Source organism: Cylas formicarius, unplaced genomic scaffold, assembly GCF_029955315.1.
Source record: "Cylas formicarius isolate icCylForm1 unplaced genomic scaffold, icCylForm1.1 PGA_scaffold_8__14_contigs__length_24414737, whole genome shotgun sequence".
NCBI classification, from domain to species: Eukaryota; Metazoa; Arthropoda; class Insecta; order Coleoptera; family Brentidae; genus Cylas; species Cylas formicarius.
The window spans coordinates 13082259-13105347 of record NW_026844361.1 but is presented as its reverse complement, the minus strand read 5'-3'; the positions used below and the strand labels follow the sequence as shown (position 1 = coordinate 13105347).

At 34.0% G+C, this 23089-nt stretch overlaps 2 protein-coding genes across 3 annotated transcripts in view; one reads left to right on the top strand and one right to left on the bottom strand.

The window, feature by feature from the left end:
* Positions 1-634: 634 nt before the first annotated feature.
* LOC132706152 (hippocampus abundant transcript 1 protein) lies at positions 635-23085 on the bottom strand. 2 transcript variants are annotated; one of them, XM_060677319.1, is made up of 8 exons: positions 22892-23085; positions 18156-18373; positions 14998-15246; positions 13581-13918; positions 11221-11430; positions 7920-8068; positions 6865-6961; positions 635-4758 (listed from the first exon to the last, which is right to left on the bottom strand). In XM_060677319.1, exons 1-8 carry the CDS (start codon positions 22970-22972, stop codon positions 4652-4654), a joined length of 1449 nt encoding a protein of 482 aa, XP_060533302.1. In that variant the 5' UTR covers positions 22973-23085; the 3' UTR covers positions 635-4651. The 2 variants fall into 2 exon arrangements, with proteins under 2 accessions (XP_060533302.1, XP_060533303.1); XM_060677320.1 differs by having other exon boundaries at positions 635-3083.
* The window catches only part of LOC132706151 (coronin-6), a 32190-nt gene continuing 28514 nt past the window's right edge, over positions 19414-23089 (top strand). Inside the window, exon 1 of the mRNA XM_060677317.1 lies at positions 19414-19961. Within this exon, the coding sequence (XP_060533300.1) occupies positions 19932-19961 (30 nt within the window). The 5' untranslated portion in view covers positions 19414-19931. The remainder of the gene's footprint in view (positions 19962-23089) is intronic.

Here is a 23089-nt window from a genome sequence, read left to right as displayed (position 1 = left end):
TTCTCAGTAGCAGCAATATACTGTTGATAAACAGCCTACTAAATTACTGTTGCATACTAAAGTTGATATTTTGAAATTGAGAATGAATTACAATTTTTCAAGGTGAAACCTAAAAGTTTGAGACCTTTTTCTACGTGTATCTTTAAAATCAACATTTTCTTTAAAATGACACCTAAATCTCTAACCTGATTTTTATAACGCAATTTTTCATTATTCACTGGGTAATTGAATTCTACCTTTATATTGCCCTTTAATGTAATATCTTTTTCGTATGTTGGTAACACAGAAGAACTTTGGCGTTCAATAAATTTCGGCGGAGTTCCTTGTCGCTGTGGTGAATCTGTTGTATTCGTCCCAAAAACCTTGATGTCGGTCTTTTTTCGTGTGATCTTGTTTGGTAAACGTTTTTAAATGTCTATATGTAAATATAGGTTATATTTCTTTATTACGCGTTAGTCTGTGGCCAAAAGGAAAATTCCTCTACGGTATTGTTAACGGGCGAATGACCATAGTAGTTGGCGTGAACTCAACATTAACTCGAACCCGAGTGATTTTTTAGTCTATGCCCATCCCTACAACATACTTGGACACCTAACAGAAGACGATTACATTTGCACACCAAAGAAAAAAAACATAGATAAACAGTCATTTAATTTCTTATTCAAGGTGACAATTCTAAAGTCTAACAATACTTTTTAAAACAATTAACAAAGTCGAGGAAAAAAAACTAAAAATAAATATGGTACAAAAACTGACCTCATGGGAAATAAGGCTTAACAATAAAGATGCCAGATATGTGTGTCTCTGTGAGTGTGTGAAGCAAATACCCACAAGTACAATCAACTGTAGGGGTATTAAGCGGGACAGGTTCCAAGATACTGTTCTAAAGTTACAAAATTATGCACAGTTTTCAGAAAACTAAAATAACCACAGCCTAAAAATGAAGAATTATCCCAATTACCCGGCAAACATAAATTTTCAACTTAAGCTGGACAGTTCTGGAAACCAAAATGCAATAAATAACCTAGCAGTAGTTTATTCTTAAAACTAACTTTGTACAGGCAGAAAGTGGGCACATTTATCAAATACTTGATGATAAATAAAAAATACTTATTATGTATATTTACAAAGTAGAATGTTTTTTATATCAACTAACTGAAACTAACATCATTTTACCTTTATTCCGATAAAATTAATTAGTTAGAGAGTAACAGGTTATTGTTGTTCATGTATCGAAAATTCTCACAAGTCCCCACCAACACTGGGTACTCTCTAATAATTCTTGGTAAGCAAGAAGTAGGATAACCGCTGACCTGTAACCTAATCGGTATGACAAAGGCCCACTTATAGATTGACGACATTTCTGGTTTGCAGTAGTGGAAACAAATCTCATCCCTTTCAAAAATACCTTACATCGTTATGTTCCTCTTACCTTTATGTTACCTTTTGAACTGATGACGCTGACATGATAAAAATGAACCTCATCGGCAGTAAATAAAAACAAAATACGATCGAGTGTTATGTTCTGACAAATATTTGAAACTCTAAAATCAAATTAATTTTGATAGAAAATTTAAAAAAAAAATAAAGAAATTAAATTAACTTAAGTCCTTGAAAAATGATTTTATAATGACGTTTAAAAACTTTGCTACAGGCCAAATAGATGCTAGCGAAACGTAGGTGTTATTAGCTTGCGCAATTATTTCACAGATGTCTCTACGTTTTACCCTGCCATTGAAAACGTGACGAATTATATCCAAACGCTTCTTTGTTGTCTAAGACTATTGGCCAATTTAGGAAAATTCTCAAGAAGGAAAGGATTGAAAAGGAAAATGCTTTAAGTTGCCAGACACTGACAAGTTGATTTGAATCATTATTATTACATATACGATTTTTTCAAGTGTTAATTACAGAGGTTGTTGGGAGTATTTAAACCTTTAAATGAGTATGGGAAGCTTCTAAAGAGGCACTAACACCAACAAATAATATTATTACTGTTTCAGTTTTTACTAACATTGATTTTTTACTAAGCTTCGTGATAAGACAGAAATGATGCTAGCCTATAAACAATTAAAAATGAATATGAAATAGAAATAAAAAAGTTGAAGACATTGGTGTGGAAAAAGAAGAGGAACCTAACTGATAACTTTGAGGTACAAGTAGATCCTACAGCATTTGCAGAACTACACATTTCTGAGCTCGATCATTATGCTTTAATTTTTAAACATTAAAATTCGAGGAAAGTTGTATTTTACATGCGTTCCGGATGTTGCCACTTTTAACTAAACGCTTCGTAAAAATACACAACTATTTTGTTGTGTTTGGTTACAAGTGCGTCTTCCGATGTTTGGTTTGACTTTTCAAAAGAAATAGTCGTTAGTTAACATAATGCCATATTGCCACACAACAACAAAAAAAAACGATTCTCTTTTTGTTTGAAATAACAGGAAAAGAAAAATTAGAGTCTACTGGACCACCAATCGACAAGCGAGCCTTTGCAAACTTAAATACAATTTTTACATTAACACAACCTCAGTATAAAAATAAATATTTTCACTGCATCTCATACGATCCAAGTAACAAATTACAGGGTGGGGTGCGCAGTTAAAGACTGAATGGTCCGCAGTTCGGAGCCCCGTTTCGATACCCGATTGCTAACAGGCTGATATTTAATAACAACAATTATCTTTATTTGTCGAATTCTGACAAAAAGGATCCGCTTTCGATTATGGTAACTCCTATAGAATCATACCCAACGAGAGATATAACTTTGGTTAGTTTTGATCTTATACCGCTTGTTCTACAAAACTGAAGGTTTTAAGGGGGCGGTCCCAAATTTGGACCACGTTGAACGACCTTTTAGTAATGAAATATCAAAAAGGGCTCTCCGCACTGAGGTACTTTAATATATTTTGGTTAGTTTAGAATTTAGCGACAAGTGTATCCACGCGAAAAGCAACTCCACCGATTCTGAAATCACAATATGGACATCCAAATCAACTAAAAGTTCACCTCGGTCACCGGTACATTTGACGGCATCATCGCGCAAAACGAGAGAGACCTTCCTCAAACCCTTACCATTTCTGAAAATTTTGGAGAAGTGCGTTAAACCGCTATCGACGGACAAATGAATGGGATGGAGACGTACACAAATTACAGTGAGCCAAACCATGATTTCAGAACGAATTTCCTATCGCCACTTTTCCAAAACGCTCTGTATGTACACAAATAACGTACGAGCCCAGTCGCATACGAATTGGACCAAGAAAATTTATTTGCGCTATGGTTTATTTTTATTAATATTTACAATATCATTCGTTATGTTCCTGTCATCCATATTTGAATTACAACAATAAAAAAAAGGAAAAATATACACCACAAGGCCGTGTAACGCTTTAGGAAGCGATATAGCTGCCCGCATGACGTTCATAATATCAAATAAGAGAATAAAAGCGAAAGACAATAAAAAAATGTCTTGCAAATATGCAGAACAAAAATATTTTCAAAAATTTTATCATCGTGAAGAGCATATTTGTCTACCTATAAAAAAAATAAAAAATAACAATTTAAAGAAAAGAAATGTGTGTTTTATCTAATACACCCTTTATGAGAAAATAAAAAGTAATAAAAACTAATGACGTCTCGTGCATTTTGGATGGAATACTGACCTGCATAGTGAAAATATTTTGTTCTGTTGAACTTGTTCAAATTTTCGTCAATTTTTTAGTTAATTCAGTAACTACTATGGAAAATGAACCAAAACAAAAAGGTTATGTAAATATCAACTAATAAACGCGTACCTCTTCCAATTTATTTTCCCTTTGTGGATTTTAAATAATAACATGAATATATACAGCAAACAGTGCTCATTTTAGTAAGAGTAAGCTAAAATTTTACTGTTTTTTAGAGGTTTAATTTTGTAAGAGGCCAACCAACCTTTTTTTTTTAATTAAACAATAGTTTTGTTTTTTACTTCTACCCTCCATTAAAAGAGATGTGAATATTCCACAGTTCTTTGTTATAACTATTCAACTTGTGTGAAATTGTTCAAATTTACAAAACCGACATCATTGCGATATTAATTTAATTTTACATGCAAAATTTTGGCCTTTGCAGCTCACACGCTTGTTAACTAATATTTCAAAATACGTATTTTAAAAGCACAAATTTTAACACGATATGGCAAATCTTTAAAGTGTGAACTCAGTCTGTATGATTTTATAAGGTTTGAGGTTATGTGCTCCTTAAGCGGCCTTACATATCTACTACGCCAACTATATCTGTGCATTTGTCTATTTTGAAAGGGAAATTTAAAATATTACGAACCTTATAGGATAGACTCTGTCTCTGTATTATAAGGTCTATGTACAAACGGTAATTAAAAAAAAAACACTGTTGGTCCAATTAATATGCCCGAGAACTTGAAAACTACTTTGTTTTTGATATTGTAATTGGGATACATATGGATGTTTAGTTAGGAGTTATTTTGAAGAAATAAAAGTTGCGTTAAAATATTTCTTCTTGGTCCGGTTCACACGCGAACGAGCTCGCGTATCCCAAAATATATCTATCTCAATCCCCGGCCAGCATTTTAGAAAAGTGCAAAACCAGCGGTTCGTTTCATGTCAAATAAAAACAAAAGTCCAGACATTTAGAGTATCGCTGCGTCTATACCGCCCCTGGTCGGAATCAAGGGACTGAGAGTACCGGCCACTTTCTGGCCACGCTCTAACTCGTAATGCGTGTCTAAAGGTATATCTGAAAATATTTCGGTCGAATATTCGAATATGGCGCGAAGGTGAATGTATTTTCTGACACTCGGAAGCGTGCTTACACTGTCTGATTTCCTATTCGATTTATAAAATGGACGTATTTGGAGTTCGGTAAATCGTTGGCGCTACTACCCATCAGCGTCCGAGTTTTGGCGACGCGCATGCGTAAACACTCGATTTTGCTGTATTTATGGTTATGTTACATTCGTTGTGTTTTGTTGGAAAGAGCACCTTCGAAATGGAATATAACAACCTAAAATATTGCCGGTTGTTGAGAAATTTTCGAAAAACAAAAAAAGAAAAAATATACAGGGTGTTAAAATTTAGTTCTAGAAATTGTTATCTCTGTGTGGCTCGAGCAGTTTTTAAAATATAGACATGATAAATTGAATCCGGAGGATTTTCGAAATCGTGAATTTGATTACATCCTATTTTTTGACATAAATTTCATGGCATTATTAGTATCGTTCCGTTACTTTTTTTTTATATAAAAATTACGATACAGTGATGATTTCTAAGCAAAAAAAGTTATACTACTGGCCTCAATTTCGATTCATTTTGGTGACTTTTTGATTGATTCTTCGACATAAACGTCATAAACTTTCACTCGGAACTAGGTTTGGCAAATAAGGCGTGCAACAATGAGACAGAAATCACATCACCCTATCATAATCAACAAAATAAAGTAACTGAGCATAGTATTTGAAAAAATAGAATGTAATCCGTATTCACCACAACTAAAAACCCTTATGAAATTGGATCGCATTCTACTCTGTACCTGCTTATATATTGCTCGAGGGGGGTGGAGCTAAGGGGGGGCGGAGCTAAGGGAGGGGCGGATGGTGAAAAGCAAAGACCTGAGTGACGGTTAAGATTGCTTACAAATTTCAATGGATTCTCAAATTTTTCGTTAGTAGAATCCATAGAAATCTATAACCAACCAAACGAGACCATGGTTCATGCCTTTCCTTTAGCCCCGCCTCATTCAGGCAATATATAAGCAGAGACAGAGTAGAACGCGAGCCAGTTTTAACTCAATTCTGAAGAAGCCACCAGGACGATGGCGAAACGTAAGCATTTTTTTTATTAGTTTACATATGGCTGATTCTGTTTTAACTGTAATTTTTTATGTCTTTTATCGCTTATTCTCAATTAATTAATCATATAATAACTCTTGTCCTAACTAGATGATCGTGAACATATTTCATTTAATATAATTGTCATTCAGAGAGAACTTACAATATATCAGCTAAATGACTGTACCGCAAAAATATGCCAATAAATCTAATTACCTCATCAATTCTTATTTCTATGATGCAACTAAAAATAAAATTGACACCTTTTTGGTTAACGCTTTAAGTTAACACTGAATTCTGATCCAATAACTTTTGTATTTGAAATTTAACGAATTTTTTAATTTGAATTTAGGTGACTTGAGCGCCATCTACCTTGAGATTTATGAAACGTCTAGTGAATCGTGCTAAAAGCACGTCATCTGCGTACATCTAGTGCAAAGACTTTATATAATTTTAGAACTCAATTTCAGTAAATAGATGAATAATGTGCATAAAACAAAGTAAAAATCTAGTTTCAAAATCTTAGAAATTTTAAGTAAAAAAAAATAGCAGTTTGAACGGAATAACCACAAAGTACATTGATACTAATCTACCGAGTATAATAAAGGTTATCCAAATTATTTTTGTTTCAAATAACTTTCAAATAAATTTTCTCAGGATTTGCACTAGGTTTATTGGTTCTACAACCCATAAAATGAACTACCAAATAATCGACTTTTTTTAGTTCTAGTTAGTACTGTTAGAGTCAAATACATTTTCGATCATATAATGCATATCCTGAAATTTGAAGAATGCGTTTATACTTCTTAGTATATAGATATTTTTTTATACAAAAAGTGTGTGAAGTGATTGACATTTTTTGAGAAATTCGTGTGTGTTTTTGCATTTAGTAATCCGATAATCTGTTATTATTTTTAATTTGTTAGATTGTGATTTTTTCATGACGGTCGTAGAAAAAAAAATGATTGCTCTCGAATAGGAAATCAGACAACGCAAACGTGCTTTGTAACACTTACTTGTTTCTAATTGTGCTTTGGGCGTGAGAAACGAAGCAACGAATATGGCGCATATGACTAGGAAGGCGCCGAAAACGAACGGCGGCCCCGGCACAAGCTGCCAAAACAAAACAAAGTTCAAATTTGAAGCCAATCTAACCATATAATCAATTAATTAAAATTAATAATAAAGATAACAATAAGAAATTATAAAAAAATTATAAAATATAAAATTTAATTTTTATTTACTTTATTTATCTTTTATTTTCACATATTTTTTTGACTCTAGTTTTGTCAATAAAACGGCATAAAAAAATCAAATTTTTTATTTGCATTTTGTAAAAATTAGAACAGAGAGCCCCATAATAATCGTAATGGTAAATAACACAACTGTCTAAAGCAATATATGTTAGATTCTTGTTTAAAGTTTCTTTCTCTTCCCTCAAAACTCAATTTTTGTTGAACTTTCTTTAATCGCTATTCATTAACATGAGAAAAGTTTAACTTAACGAATTTTCTAATTTGGATTTCTAATCTGCATAAGCAAAAATTAAATCATCCGTTGAAGGTATAATACCGTATTTGAAAAATAATTCTTAGGTAGGCATCTCAAATAAGCATTATCACATAATTTATATGTCTTTACTTTGTTTACAAATGTTTATTCCTACAAAAACACGTAAATAATAAAATAAAATAACTAAATTCAAATGACAGCTCATAAATAATTGGATAAGTGAGGTAAACCCCTAAATGAAAAAACAAAATGCTGAGAAAAGTTGGGGACTTGGACAAACGTATGATAAAACTGTCCAAACATTGAGTATAAAACTTACGTTTTCCATTAAACACTATGTACGTACCTAACATTTCAATAAACATAAATAAATAAATAAATTTTAATAAAAATATTTTTGTAAAATTGTTTCTCTGATGATTTCGCTACAGTTTAAAAAAAAAGTATATCCACATCCTCTATGGGTGTTAGGGCAGTTTCAGAGTTACATATTAGTAGCAGTATTAATTGCATATATTGCAGCTGTGCCTTAGTAAAATCAATTTAAATCGCGAATTACCTCTGTGTACGTTTCGAAAACCATAGTGGAATGTGTGGCGTTCTGGTTGTTTTCCCCCTCGTTCAAGTCAACATGGAACATATAGAAGATCACGCCGAACATGGCTGGCCCGAGACCATTGCACAGGCCCCTCATACCCGTCACCATCCCTGAAAGAAAACAACAATGAGTTTTTAAATCTGGTAAAAAGCACGAATTGTGGAAGAGGTTTGATATAAGCTACTTTAGTCACGAGTGCTTTTAGTCTCTTTAGAATTTACTACAAATTTCTTCGGAGCTTCACTGAAACTGACTCGCATTGTACTCTGTATCTGCTCATGTATGGTTTGAAGGGGGCGGGGCTAAGGGAACACTCGGATGGACTGATTGGAGAGAGGTAAAGAACTGAGTCGTGGTTAACATTGTTTGGTTGCTTATAGAATTCTATAGATTTCTATAGATAGATTGTGGTCAGTAATGTTTTGAATGTAAGGAAGGACAACAGTGTGGGGTTGCTTTCGGACCCATTGTCTTTGGAAGGTTGGGATGATGCAACGCTTAATATACCTAATGCGGAAATTATTAGAGAGAAGGGCAGCCGTAAAGTGTTTAAAATTACTGGAATAAAATCTACATCATTATTATCATACAGGGTGTTTGGCAAAAATTGTAGATATTCTTGAAGCACCTTTGCCCCAATTGATGAGATATCAATATTGAATGTCGAATATCCTTTATACATATACAAGGTGTTATTGAAATGACTTTATATAATGGAATGATGGGAATCTTTGGGTCAAAACACCAAAGGCAAAATCCTCGATTGTTTGGTTAGTTTGGTTTATAACCGTCACTTCATCAGACGCACACACGTAGTAAAATGGTATTATTTTTGCTTGTCGAACAATGGGGTCAGGAAAACACTATAACACATATCTTAAATATTTTCAAAAATCCCGTTACCTAATAGCAAAGAAGAAACACCGTTTGTCAAATACTTATACATAGTTTTTTTTAATTGTTGCTCATAAAATGAAATTTCAAAATGGTTTTTCTAACTTTTCAATTCTCTTCAAAATACACACACAAAGATGTATGAAAACAGTTTTCTGTGTTATTATGTTCATTCGTCGTTGATTTTAATGGAATTGAATTTAAAGTGCAAATGCTTCCATCACAAATATTTTTTTATAAATAAAAAAATATCCCATATCTCAAGTTGGCGTATAAAATCGTAGTCAAGAATATTTAAGAGTTTGGTGAAAAGTAAAAAAATTAAAATGGCTCCATAGCCGTCACTTAAAAACTTAAAAACGAGTCGGTTTTGGATACCACTGTCAACTAATAATAAGAAAAAAAAAAGATACGCGTCGCATTAATGTAATCGCTATAAACTTTACCACATCAATTAATTTTTCTAGCGAATGTTAGCGTGTTATAGAAAATGTAATTTCGCGAATTCGTTCTTATTATTACGACTATCGATTCCATTCAAATTCATTTGGCGCCAATTCGGTCTACGGAAAGAAATGGAAAAAGGTTTTTTGCGTGACGCGGCCCCACCTCGCTCATTAACGTACAAAAATTGTAGCGTGTATGCGTGGCTGCTAATTAGATTATATTTTTCGTCGGTCAAGGTCCAACGGTAGTGTAGGTTAAAATAAGATCATTGAAATCCTGGTAATATTGCACGCGACAGAAGCAGCAGTAACGTCAACGGTCACGTCTAAAAAATCAGTAAAAAAAAAGTAAACCTATTTAAAGTTTTTACTACTGGACAAATTAATCAACAAATAAAGCTTGAAAAAATACTCAAGTGGCGATTTTAAAATTAATAATAATAATAATAATAATAATAAAAAGTCTTTATTTTAATTTTTCAAAGAAACCTGCTAATACTATTTACAAATCTTCTGGATTCCTCCTGTTGCCTTCTTCGGAGCTAGCTAGCTTGCATTTTACTCTGTACATGCTTACAGACGGTTTGAAGGGGGCGGAGCTAAAGGAGCGCCATGAACGTCGTCTAAGACTACTGATTCCCATATTGGTCAAGGGCAAAGACGCGGTTAAGATTGGTTGTTTAGAATTTTTATGTATTCTTTATTAGTTAATTTGAGATATACATATATATATATATATATATATATATATATATATATATATATATATATATATATATATATATATATATAATTAAGGTTTCGAGTTAACACTGAATTCCGGTTCACTAACCGAAAAGAGCATAGTAAGTAAACTTTAATTTAAATTTTTAATATTAGTTTTTGAACACTCCGTATTTATTATTTTTAAAACGTCAATACGCTGGGAAAATGACATAATTAATTTGCGACAGCACCAGCGGTCGGTGTTCTCCTTCCGTGAGAATTTAAGCCTAACCATATAAACATAAAACAATTTAACATTTCTTGGAGAGCTGTTGGAGAGAGTTTTTTTTTCAAAGAAACTTCCACACTAGAATACTGTTTACAAATTTGTTGGATTCCTCGTGCGTTATTGATAAATCAAACTTGCTGACTATTCGCCAATCATCCTGTTGGCTTCTTTAGAGCTTAACTGCATTTTACTCTATACCCCCATATACGGTTTGAGGGGGGCGGACCTAAACGAGGGGCATGAACATTGTCTCGAACGGCTAAAGACCTGCGTCGAGGTTAAGATTATTAGGTTGGTTATGGATTTCCATAGACTATTGGATTTTTCGTTGATTTCGTATAGCTGATGATTTGATGTGTCGTAGTCTTAAGCCTCTTCATGTTCTTTTAGCCTCGTTGACATTTTTTATTTTACCTCTGACAGATTGAAGATGCTGAGAGATTTTAGGACAAGTACCAAATCTGGTTTTGACGTTATATGTGGGTTGGCTTTATTTATTATTATTATTAGAGAAAAGAGCAAATGTAAGGTGTTTCAATTCTGGGTTCAGTGATTCGGGTTGAGATAGTTATACGGCTCTGTTTTTTTGGGCTGGATGGTGATGTGAAATACAAAACCTAACCTACATAATATAAGAATTTTAAACACAAATATTACTTTAAATTTGATTTTTATTCTCGGGTTTTTCTTTGGTGCATTGCATGTAAGAAGTTTAGTCTTATCGAATTAGATTTGATGTCTGCTGTTGAGTTTATTTGTGTTAAGGCTCTCTCGTGTTCTTTTAGCCTACAGTTCTTAGGCTGTAAACTGCTGGTAACGGAATTTTGTGTTTGACAGATAGAAGATTTTGAAAATAAATAGGATTGATTTGTTGTTCGTTTGTTTGAAGAAACGTTCTATGCCATTTTAGCGACTAAATTGAAGTTACCTTGTACGACCCCTTGCCTGTCGGCGGTACTGTGAACAGACACGAAGGCGGAAATTGCGGGGTACGTGATGGAACCTACAGACGCCAATATACCGGCACCCCACATCATCCACGTAGTCGTACCGAAACCGTACCATAACAGTTGCAGCATCTCGAAGAGTAATCCCAACATTATGGTGTGTTTCGCGCCTAGATTTTTAATTAATATTCCTGCAACGAATAATACAATAGTAATCTATTAACGAACTGACCATTTTTTAGTTGCAAATAGCATTTGAACAAGATAGAACAATAAAATATAAAAAAAAAGAAAGGACAGAAATAATTTCGGCGGAAGCAAAACTAAGGCGCAATGACCTTCAAATTTTGCCAAGGTTACGCTAAACAAACCAATTGATTAGCCTCTCTATAAATATGACAGAGACACAAAAATACTCATACTGGGCAATACTAAATAACTGTGTGTAAATAATTTTTACAATTTTTCAAAAATATTAATTATAGAATATGTATGTATAAAATTTATATAACATATCTGTATTATCTTATTATCTGACAATGACACACGCTATTTCTGCGAATTTAAATTTAAAAACACCTTGAAAAGATATTAGTCAACTTTTTCTATAACATTAGATAGCAATAGATTCAAATTATAAATAAAGCACAATGACGCAATTTATATGGGCTTTCAAAATTACACACTTAGCTCTAGTGCTTTTTTTCAAATTATCTAAAGACCTATCCAAATACAGTGAAAACTCCCTACAGCGAAACTCTGTATAACGTAAAATTCTGTATTACGAACAAAATTTGTTGTACTATTAGGTCTCCATACAAAGCTACGTATTAATCCACTCTGTATAACCAATTTATCAATCTCTATACCGAAAGAAAAAAGGGCACATCAAGTAACACAGCAAGGAATGTAAGCCGACTTGTACTTGTACCGAGAACCTAAGTATTTTTCTCGTACTAAGCGATTATGTTAATTCCTTTATCCGTATGTATAAAAGCACACCATTTCAATCAGTTCTAATTTGACTTAGTGAATACGACGAGCATGGCGAGTAAGCGAAAAATTTTATTTCTAGATGACAAAGTTGCTTTCATTCGGGAGATAGAACGGAGAGAAAAGAAAAGTGATCTGGACCATCGACTGTATCCATGACTTGGTAGTGCAAAGAAAAAATTATTCAGGTTGGATCGAGCAATACTGCAGTGATTTCAACAGTAACGTCTTAAATATGTACCACTCTTTGGACCTATCGCAAAACTAAAAGCAGAAAAGTTTGCTAAACAGCTTGGCGGAAGGATGGTTGGGGAGTTCAGAGACATGGTATAAATTATGGACAGATAAGTGGCTAAGCTCGCGATGTCGACAGAAACGTCACTAACGATTGGCTGGAGAATTCGTGGCCAAAACTAGCAGAAGAGTACCCTGCTACGACGTTTTTAATGCTGACGAAACTGGAATTTTTTACAAAATGTCGCCGGAATAAAATTCTTAAATTTCGAAGCGAAAAGTGTGTGGCTGGAAAACTTCTTAAAGAACGTATAAGAGTGTTAGTAGCTGCGAATAGCAAGTCTGCATGGATGACATAGCAAATTTTTGAAGAGGAGATGCTGAAATGGGAAGTAGAATTAAAGGGGAGGAAAATATTACTTCCCTTAGATAACTGCCTTGCACATCCCCATATTCCAAATCTACGGAATTACAGAGACAGAGACAGAATGCGAACAGGACTTGGAAGATGATCAGCCACTAAGCGAGTGGATAAAGCAGTTTCAAACAACAATTACGTTTACAAGTGAGGAGTTGCAAGATTTTACGGCGATAGATCAGGATTTGCCTACAACAGCAGACTTGACTGAGGAAGCCATATTACAATAAGCAAAACAGCACCAAGAGAAAGAAGATGAAGAAATTGATCTGGGACCACCACCAACCATTCAACAAGCCCTATATTCAGTTAAGCTGCTAGAGAAATTTTTTATGTATTACATATGCATATTGTTATTTTTCAAGTGCCGATAACTCCTTCATAACAAAAAAAAAGCAGTCCCTTCAATTTCGCTATATATAGTTTCGACTGTATTTGTTGAGATTGATTAGTGGCGTAGTTGATCATTTCATCATCGATCATCGACAGTAACGATTTTTTAAGTGACTGTTATTTACATCATATTATAAATGTAATGAAATAGAACGTAATAAATTGTTACTTTGTACTAATTTTTTTTAAGGGGCTGCGGGTTTGGAGTAATAAATAGTAGGCAAAGTTAATCGCGGGGTCGGTTGTAAAAACACTACATTTCTGGTTCTAGTATACCTATAAAATTCTCGAGACGGGACTCACCTAAACAGAGCTGTGTGATGACGGCCAACAGGCCGACCAAACCGACGAACACGGCCACCATCGGGGCGCTCCATCCCATGACGAGTTTCAGGTAAACGAACAAACAACTGTACTGCCCCGCCTCCGGCAGATACGACAAGAACACCGCTATACACAGCAACAGTATGGTGGGGTCTTGTCCGACGTTGCGGAGCGACGAGAACGGATCAGCCTGTTCCCAGCTGATCGGTGAGACCCTCACTTTTTCCGGGAGACTCTCGGGAACCGCGACCAGGATGAAAAACACGTCCAATATGGCGACCGCTGTCGCGAGGGCAACCACTAGAGAGACTGACCATCTGCAAGGCATACCCGTTATGTTTATTTTTTTTTATTACAAATCCAATTACATAAGATTACACATAGTCGGGAATAGAAGAAGATATTTCCTAAGCAAATAGACAGTAACTAAAAGAATGTTAAAAAAATTGGTATACTTTTCTTTTAAACAAATGTAGGCTAAAGTTGAATAAGTCCGTGTCTTGGTTGTTCAGAAAAACACATTTACTGTACCGTGTGGTTAATTTATCTTGGTCAATTCTAACATGTAAACCTACATCATACTTTTTTAAATGTAACACCCTGTATACTATATGTGTTTAATAGAATATCTTTTTGACAAATCGGCAAAAATAGGAAATGTTTATATAATTTCATAAAATTCAAAACAAGAAGTGGATAAACCCTGTGATAAAAGAAATGATGTATCAAAGAGACTGTTTGTATAAAAGAGTGGTACTTGAACAAAATGATGATACATGGCGTGCCTACAAAAAAGAGAGAAATCCATTGTAAGTTGCATTAAATTAGAAAAAGACAGATATTTTAAAGATATTATTGATAGAAATAAAACAAACTGTAAAGAAATGTGGAAAAATTTAAAAACGCTACTTGCAAATAAAAAAAGTATTTTTCCCGATGGTTTGCAGTTTGGCCAGCGAACTGTTTCATTTAAGCAAGTCATGACTATCGCGTTTCATAGCAATGTCCAGAAAACAGTCGAAAATCTAAAAAAAAAAGATGGCCGCCTTGGTTTGATCAGACTCATTTTTTACTGGTTTGTGTAGCTCGTCCGCGGCTTAAAAGGAGCCAAATTTGAAGGCCATGTTGCAAATCGTTCCAAAGATATAGCCAATTAATGCCAGGCCTACAGAGAAACGGATAACGGAGAACAGAAAAAAAAAAGTTCTTTTGTTCGACGCTGATCATTTCTGTACCAATGGCGGCCCGGTAGGACATACCGTCGCCGAGATATGTTTCGTTGCCAAGCGCGTATACTTTCCGAAAAATTGGATTGCATCGATTTTTCGAAAAAAAACAAGAATAAGCTATCGCAGAAGGCGATTGTTACGAGGTTTGTCAATCGGATGGTACCGACCTTTCCATGAGATAGGCCCCCAGGGCCGGCGATATCACCATGCTGGCGGCGAAGGTGCCGCTCACCAATCCGTAAGCCAGAGAGCGTTCTTTCTCGTCGGTCACATCCGCAACATAGGCGAACACCACGCTGAAGGTGACGGCAAACACGCCCGATATCGACACCATCGCGAAGAACCAAAACGTGTTGATCGTCATCAACGGTATGGGTAGGCAAGTGAAAAATACTGTGACTAGTAGGAACAGTTTCCTAGGAACAAAAAAGCGCGTTTTAATACGAATACGACAGAACGTATCGGAAATTACACAATTTGATCCAAAAACCGGAAAAATATTTTGTATATCAAATAACAAAATCTTAAAATGCCTAATTACACGCCGATCTAGCGTGCGGGAAACGTCACTTTACCACGTCGGTTTTCCGGCCATTTCCGGCAGCGATCGGATGTTTTCGGAGATATTACCGCACGGTTTCGATTTTGACGTTTGTCAATTCTGACGCTCATGTCAGTGAATGTATTCGTGTTGTTTTAAAGAAATGTACCCAAAAACGAATACACAGAAAAATGTTACGTAATATATCAGACAAATATTAGTACAAACAAACAAAAATTGAAGGTTAAATCTGCTTTTTCTTGCATATACGATCTTAAAAATTTTATCCTTCTGATGATTTTTCTTCCAATTACAGTCTTTTTCTTTAAATAAACTACTAAATAATCAATTGCAAAAGTTAAATAAACAACATAAAATTTTAAAATTGTGCTAATTCCATTGTTTAAATGACATATCTCTCTTTGTCGAACGTACACAGTTAAAAAGAGACAACAATGGCAACTAGTAAATATTTCGTTCGAATGGTGCGAAATTGAGTAATCCGATGAACTATTATTTTTAATTTGTTAAATTGTGAGTTTTGTGACTCGCTCCGCTCGTGTCAAATAAACTCGTGAGTCAAATGTCGTTTATCGCACTTGTTGCATAAATACTATTAATTTACGGTAAATATACTCGTAAAGTATATAAACTTTCGTTTTTTAAATGAAACACCCTGTCATTACATTTCTAGATTCTGCGACACATTCTGGAACTACATAAGGTACAATTAGCAAGATATAAAAATACATTTAACGTGGAAATTTTAAATGAAGCACCCCATATTTTTAAATAAGAGCTAAAAGTTCAGATTTTCACGAAATTATATATTTTCACATGACAATTGTTTCGACAACACCGTGTTTTTATCAAATAAAACCTTAATTAATGTTGTGAGAATTTAAGTTTAATAATGGGGAGGTATTTAATCTACTTGATCGTTAAGCAATACATTTTTCAACTTTTTGTGGCTGCATGTAAAATATCAAAATTGTCGTCAAAAATGTGTTTTTCTGTGTTTAAGTGTGTAACATAATTAGAATCTAGACTATTGTTTTTAAACACTCTTTTATGTTCGTTAATGCGTTTCTTGAAGGATCTACCATTTTGTCCAATATAAATTTTAGGACAAGATCCGCATTTCAACACCTGATTTTTGGGATTTTGGACATTTCGTTTTATTGTTTTTTAAATATGTTCCTACTGTATTGTTAGTTCTGAAAGCTATTTTTAAACCACATTTTGACAAATGTTTTGAAACTTTTTCACTAGGTTCTCCTATGTGTGTATTGTTTTAAATTGTTCGTGTTCTGTATTAGGTTTCGGATAAATAGAGTTTACTGTTGTCTGGATTTGTTTTTTTATTTATAATTTTATCGATAATGGACGAATTGTAGCCGTTGTTCAGTAGAATTTGTTTAATGATATTAAGTTCTTTGTTGTAATTTTCTGTTGAGAGTGGCGTATTAAGAAGTCTGTGTATAAAAGAGTGAAATGCAGCCATTTTGTGTGTATAAGGGTGATTTGAGCTGTTATGTACGACTGCGTCCATGTGTGAAAGTTTATGGTAAATGGAAAAATCTAATTTGTTTTGCGTTTTTTTAATAGTTAAGTCTAAAAAATTAATAGAGTTATCCTGTTCAATTTCGATAGTGAATTTTTTACGATTATGTAATGAGTTAATGTAATTTAAAAAAACATTGAATTGTCTGTCCGTTCCAACAAAGCAAGCAAAGACATCATCTTTCAACTTTTACTTAAAGGATGTTCTAGTATATTTTCGAAATTATCCATAAAAATCTCGCATAACGAAGGACTAAGTGGGTTTCCCATAATCAAACCTTCCTTAGAGATGTAAATCTGTCCATTAAATTCAAAATAATTTTGGTCTAAAGATACTATTAAGCAATCTAATAAATCTTGTTTCATCAATGGGTTGACCTGTTTCCGAGTGAGGGTGAAATCTACTAAATCTATCACATCCATAGGTGGAATACTGGGAAATAAGTTTTGTACATCGAAAGACAATAGTGTAGCGTTAGAAGGGATTTTGATACACTTAACACAGAAAAACACATTTTTGACGACAATTTTGATATTTTACATACAGCCACAAAAAGTAAAAAATGAAATTTATTGGAAGCCATGGAAATTAACAAAATGAGACATTCAAATGTATTGCTTAACGATCAATTAGATTTAAATACCGCTCATTATTAAACTTAAATTCTCACAACTACATTAATAAAGGTTTTATGGTCATTTTTCGGTATATATAGTAGCAGGTAGTTTGTAAATATTACATTTGATAAAGACACGGTGTTGTCGAAACAATTGACATGTGAAAATATATAATTTCGTGAAAATCGGAATTTTTAGTTCTTATTTATTTTGCTAAATGGATTTTCATCAAGCAATAACCACCTGCATATTTTTATTGCGATTTCCCGAATTACTAAGTATAATATTGGGTATTAGTTAAGGACGATTATAGGTAAGTTGCATAATAATTTATTATAAAATACATATTATTAAATAATGATAGATAACATTCTATAACTGCAAGAAGTTATTTAAAACATTTTGATCGAATATGACTAGTTGATTAAGAAATGGTCAATTGACCAGCCCCACTAGTCGATTGACTCTGCAAAACGCCGACCCGTCAAAATTTGGCAGATAAAATTATTAATTTATATTTTGCATTGAAGGTTTAGGAAAACTGGCAGGGACTTTGATAATTTATAATGGGACACCCTGTACACACGCGAACGTATCTCGTACCTTCCGCATACGTCGCTGAGGGCGCCGACCAACGGTGCGCTCAAGAAGCTCAGTATACCTTTGATGCCCATTATGAGGCCGTTCATGAGAAACGTATGGTCGGGGAAGGTCGAGTTTAATACTGAGATCGAGGGCATGGTCAGCAGGCCCCAAGCGAAGAACTCGAGAAATATCACAACCAGAGCGTGGTACAGGCTCGGACTCCCAATTCCTGATGTCTGAAAAAAAAACTGTGGTAATAAACAAATCGTTAAAATTAATATGAAAGATAAGGGTAACAATAAATAAAATCCTATGGTTGTAAAATACTGCTTTTGGTTTTTGGCAAAAGAATAAATTAGTTACGCAATTAGTACGATGAAAGAGTTGTTTGAGATCTCTATTACTATATGTCTTGTTTATGGTATACAGAAATATAGTGCTTTTACAACCGACCCCGTGGATGACTTTGCATACTGTTTATTATTCCAAAACCGCAGCCTCTTACTCGTCACCATTCCAGGACCGTCCTAGGAATTTATCTACCTACACTAACAAGCGGGATATAAGTATGTTTTCAATCTTTTGGTAACAAGTTATTAGGTTCTATTCCATTACATTTCTACATGGTCATCATTATTAATATACAAAATATTAAATATAATAATAATAACTTAAAAAATCGTCAATGTCGCTACTGTCGTCACCTAGTCCTTTTTTACTATTCGTTAGACCAGCTTTGCACTGATATTTTAGTTACCTCTTGCCGAATTACGTTAATGGTACCATCACTAAACCACCAAAACAAAGAAACAACAGAGCTTGTCTGAGAAGCTATGATTGGTGAAACGTTAGCATGTTCGACTCAGCAAACACCGGCGCAGGAGGAATCCAGAAGTAACATAAAAAAAATTACAGTAGCCTGTGGAAGTTTATTTGAAAGAAAGAAGGTTTTTGTCCCCTGTAAACTGTTAAATTCTTTGTGTTGGGCGACAAAGCAAGTGGTTTTAATTTTATAATAAAAATAAGTCAACAGAAGCAAAGACTTCTGCTTCTTATCCCTTTTGAAGTAACGTTTCTATGTATTTCGGTTTTTTCTTTACAGTTCTTTATTGTCAGACCTGCCAAAACAGCTTATCAATGTACCTGGTAAATGAGGGCCATAAACACCGTCTCGGACGACTGATTCCCATATTGGTGACAGATAAAGACCTGAGTCACGGTTAAGATTGTTAGGTTGCTTAGAGATTTCGGATTTTTCGTTAATAGAACAATTGATTACATGCAAAAATTTTAGTTTTATCGAATAAAATTTTATATCCGTATTCATAATTGTGTTCGGCAACAGCTAACGAGTTTGTCTTAGTCGTAAGGCTCTTTCGTGTTCTTTGAGCCTAGTTGATAATTTTGCTGTAAACTCCTGGCATCTTAAATGGATTTTGACGTTATATTTCTTTAGAACTTTTGATATGTGGTCAGTGATATTTTGAATGTAAGAATGACAACAGTGGCAAGTGTGGGATTGTTTTCGGTTTCATTGCTATTGAAAGGTTGTGGTGAAGCGTATTTTGTGATGGAACGCTTAATATGTTTTAATATGTTTAACGTGGAAATTATTAAAGAGAAGAGGGGAGGTAAGGTGTTTTAGTTCTGGGTTCAATGACTCGGGCTCAGATAGTTTGACGGCTCCGTAATCAAGAGAGTTGATAACCGACGAATTTTGGGCCGGATAGTGATGTGACCATGCAATAAGGTGTCGGTCTGTGTGCGTACGTTTTCTGTAAACACAATAACCCAATGTTAGATCTCAAGAAGCTGGAGAATCAGGTACGTACTGGAGGATCACAGTCAAATACCTCCGTAATATATAGAACATTTAGATTAAACTCTTAAGAACTTACTTAATACAGAATAAACTTCTGTTGACTTCGTTCGACGTTTGCATCGGACGATACATTGGAAATTTGGTTAGTTTCGTAAGCGGCGATGCGAGGTTGCCGCTTGTTCGAATAAGTAGCACCATCATTGAAATTTTTAATATTGTATTTTCTGATCCGCTAACACTTAATGATTTTTTTCGAACAATACGTTCCTATAGATCTTTTCTGGTCTTGACCAAACCGTACTACGACACTGGAACCAGTAGAAAGATAAAATTTTGGACGTAGCTGTACATTGTTTCTTAATATCGAAATTAGTTCTCTACTATACAGGGTTGGAGAAAACTAATAATTTATCTACGAGGTGCAAAAATTGTGAAAAGTGCATTCTTAAAAAAATGAAACACTTCGTTATTATTACATATTCTAAGAGCAAATTCAAGTCAAAACATGCAGAAAGTATAATGAAACGAACCCTGATTTACAACACATAAACAAGAGAAAATCTGCAAGGATTAACAAAAACTTTACAAACTGGAATTCGAAACTCAGGGTAATTCCGTCTTTACTAAAACGTCTTACTTAAAACGAAGAAAATGTTTTGTTTTGAATGAATCGATGGGTAACGCAGAAGATAACTTGGTTCCGTTCATAGAATCCCGAGGTTTAAATTTCCTAAAGTTATGTTATAAACAAATTCAGTAAAAGAGCATTAGAATTCTGGTTTCCTTCCATTTTGAATCTATTTTATTTCTATATTTATTTTTTACTTATTTCTTTATTTCTTCTCCTTTTATTTCAGACACCAAACGATTTAGGTATAAAAATATGTGATAATATAGAGGATGTTTCATGTTTTACCATTTTTGTATCGGGCAAGCAAATCATTAGTTTTGACCAACCCCGTATAATGTAAAACTAATTTCGATACTGAGAAATTATGTTCGATACCTTCCTAAGGTACATCCAAAACTAGAACATTAACTGAAGCTATGAAGAAAATATTTATTTTCTCGAATAACGCTGAAGATAGGTATAGCAACGTATCATTCGAAAAATGAAGTGCTTGTGGATCGGAAAATGCAATAATATGCATTTAAAATTCTACTGTCGATGCTTTTTCGAAGAAGCGGCAACGTCGCAACGTTAATAATACCTTAAATCAATCGCCGCTTATGGGACTAACCAAAATGTACCGTTCGCCGTAAACGTCTAGGGTACCATCAAAAGTAAAACACGCCGCCTAGGGGGTTTCATTTTAAAAAATCAAGTAACTCTCCAATACGCGAAATATGGCAACGCTGTAGCATATAAAAATGTTCTCAACGGGGATAAGGTAGAACGAATATCAATCTTTTATTTGTCAAATGCGGAAGTAATTTAAGTCAATACGACAAACTTTTGTATCACACTCGTTTTTGTAGCTGATATCATTTCTCAGATCGGATATCCAGTTATCAGAAAACACACTACACACGGAGGCAACGAACTGAAATGCCACAAAGGATTGCGAGTTAAAAATACCTCTTCATTATCTACGTATTTTTGTCGACGTGCATGGTAAAAACGAAAGTTCAAATATTCACTGGTGCTTCGCAAATCCGCTATCATCATTCACAAAGAAAGCCAATATACCTTCGCCATGGAAAGCGATAATATGAAACGAAAATCCGCAGTTGCAATCAATTCTTGTTTTGACTAGCGAAAACTAAACAAAAATTATAACAAAATAAAAAAAGGCGAGACGACATACTTTGATACACACTATACATCACACAATTTCATGGCATCCTTAGCTTCGGCTTAAACTGTGGTAAAAACACTGCCCATTGTTGCCAAAAAAACTCTCTGTTACACTAAAACGGTGTTACTTAATCCTAGTCGGTAAAAACGGACTTACTGGTGGGGGAGCTTTAGGTGCCATTTATTTTTCTTTAAAATTCTTTATTTACTCTTTAAGGTACAGCGAAGCTTCCTAATAAATCATGGGTTTAGTTAAAAATTAAATAAAATAAAAAATTTTTTTCGGTATATTTGAGATAATCTGGATAAATAAAACATAATAGTATTTTACATTTTTAAAATCATCTACCAGAAACACAAAACATTAAAAGAAATAATTAAGGCACAGGCAATTTGTAAAACTTGAAGCAATGCCTAATATTGATAAAAAAATTTCTTTGTTTGAAAATCAAAATTCTTGAAGATAATGAAGCACTTAAGTCGACACTACAATGGAAAAATTTATGTATCACTGACGTAGTACTCAGATTCCTAGTCGATATTATTTGCGCATTTAATTATCGGTGTAAAGAGTGACACTCGTCATCTAAATATGTTAATGAAGAGATTAAAGTTTAATGCTTAAAATGAAAAATTTTAAAAACGCTGAAAATTACGATGGGGCAAAAGCCTTCCCACAAGACAAGTTTTTAGAGCTTAAAAAGAACATTGATAATAATAATAAGTTGATACATTAGTATTAGCATCAACAACAAATGTTTTATTATGGATTAAATATTGGTTATTCTATAAGTAACTTTTGTTTGTAGAAGCATTAAAGTTACTTCCTTGAAAAGCAAATCTATATAATCACGTTATAAGTATGATGACTAATGTACAATATGTTCGAATTTATCATTGTAATAATTGAATATCGCAAAAAAAGTGAAATCAGCACGAATCTAAAAACCGCTAAGTCTCGATTAACGAATTGCAATTGAATGAATTAAGTATCCAGTTGAACGAGCCCATTGCCAGTTTTCAATGTAAGGAAAACAGTATTTTACAAAGTTCACATGCGTAAACCATCTGATATTTCAATACAAAACCAGTTCATATTTGTTGGGAATATATTTAACGCAACTGTCAACTTACCGTGACCACACCATCCTTCGCGATGGTCTTTCGGGATCTTATTATCATCCCGGCCACTCTTTTGGAAGGTTTCGCCTTCATTTTCACTTAACTAATCACTCAAATTTAGGGTGCGATTTGTCTATTACACTATACAGCGACGCATCGTTAGTTTTTCAAGTATCGAACTTTCGACAAACTGTCCGTTCGCCATAACCT

Excerpts from the sequence above, each read along its gene's own strand:
- LOC132706152 (XM_060677319.1), bottom strand. The coding sequence starts at position 22,972 with ATGAAGGCGAAACCTTCCAAAAGAGTGGCCGGGATGATAATAAGATCC. Across the intron at positions 15,247-18,155 it reads CTCAGCGACGTATGCGGAAG|GAAACTGTTCCTACTAGTCA; the intron begins GTACGAGATACG and ends TTTTGTTCCTAG. Across the intron at positions 6,962-7,919 it reads TTTTCGAAACGTACACAGAG|CTTGTGCCGGGGCCGCCGTT; the intron begins GTAATTCGCGAT and ends TTGTTTTGGCAG.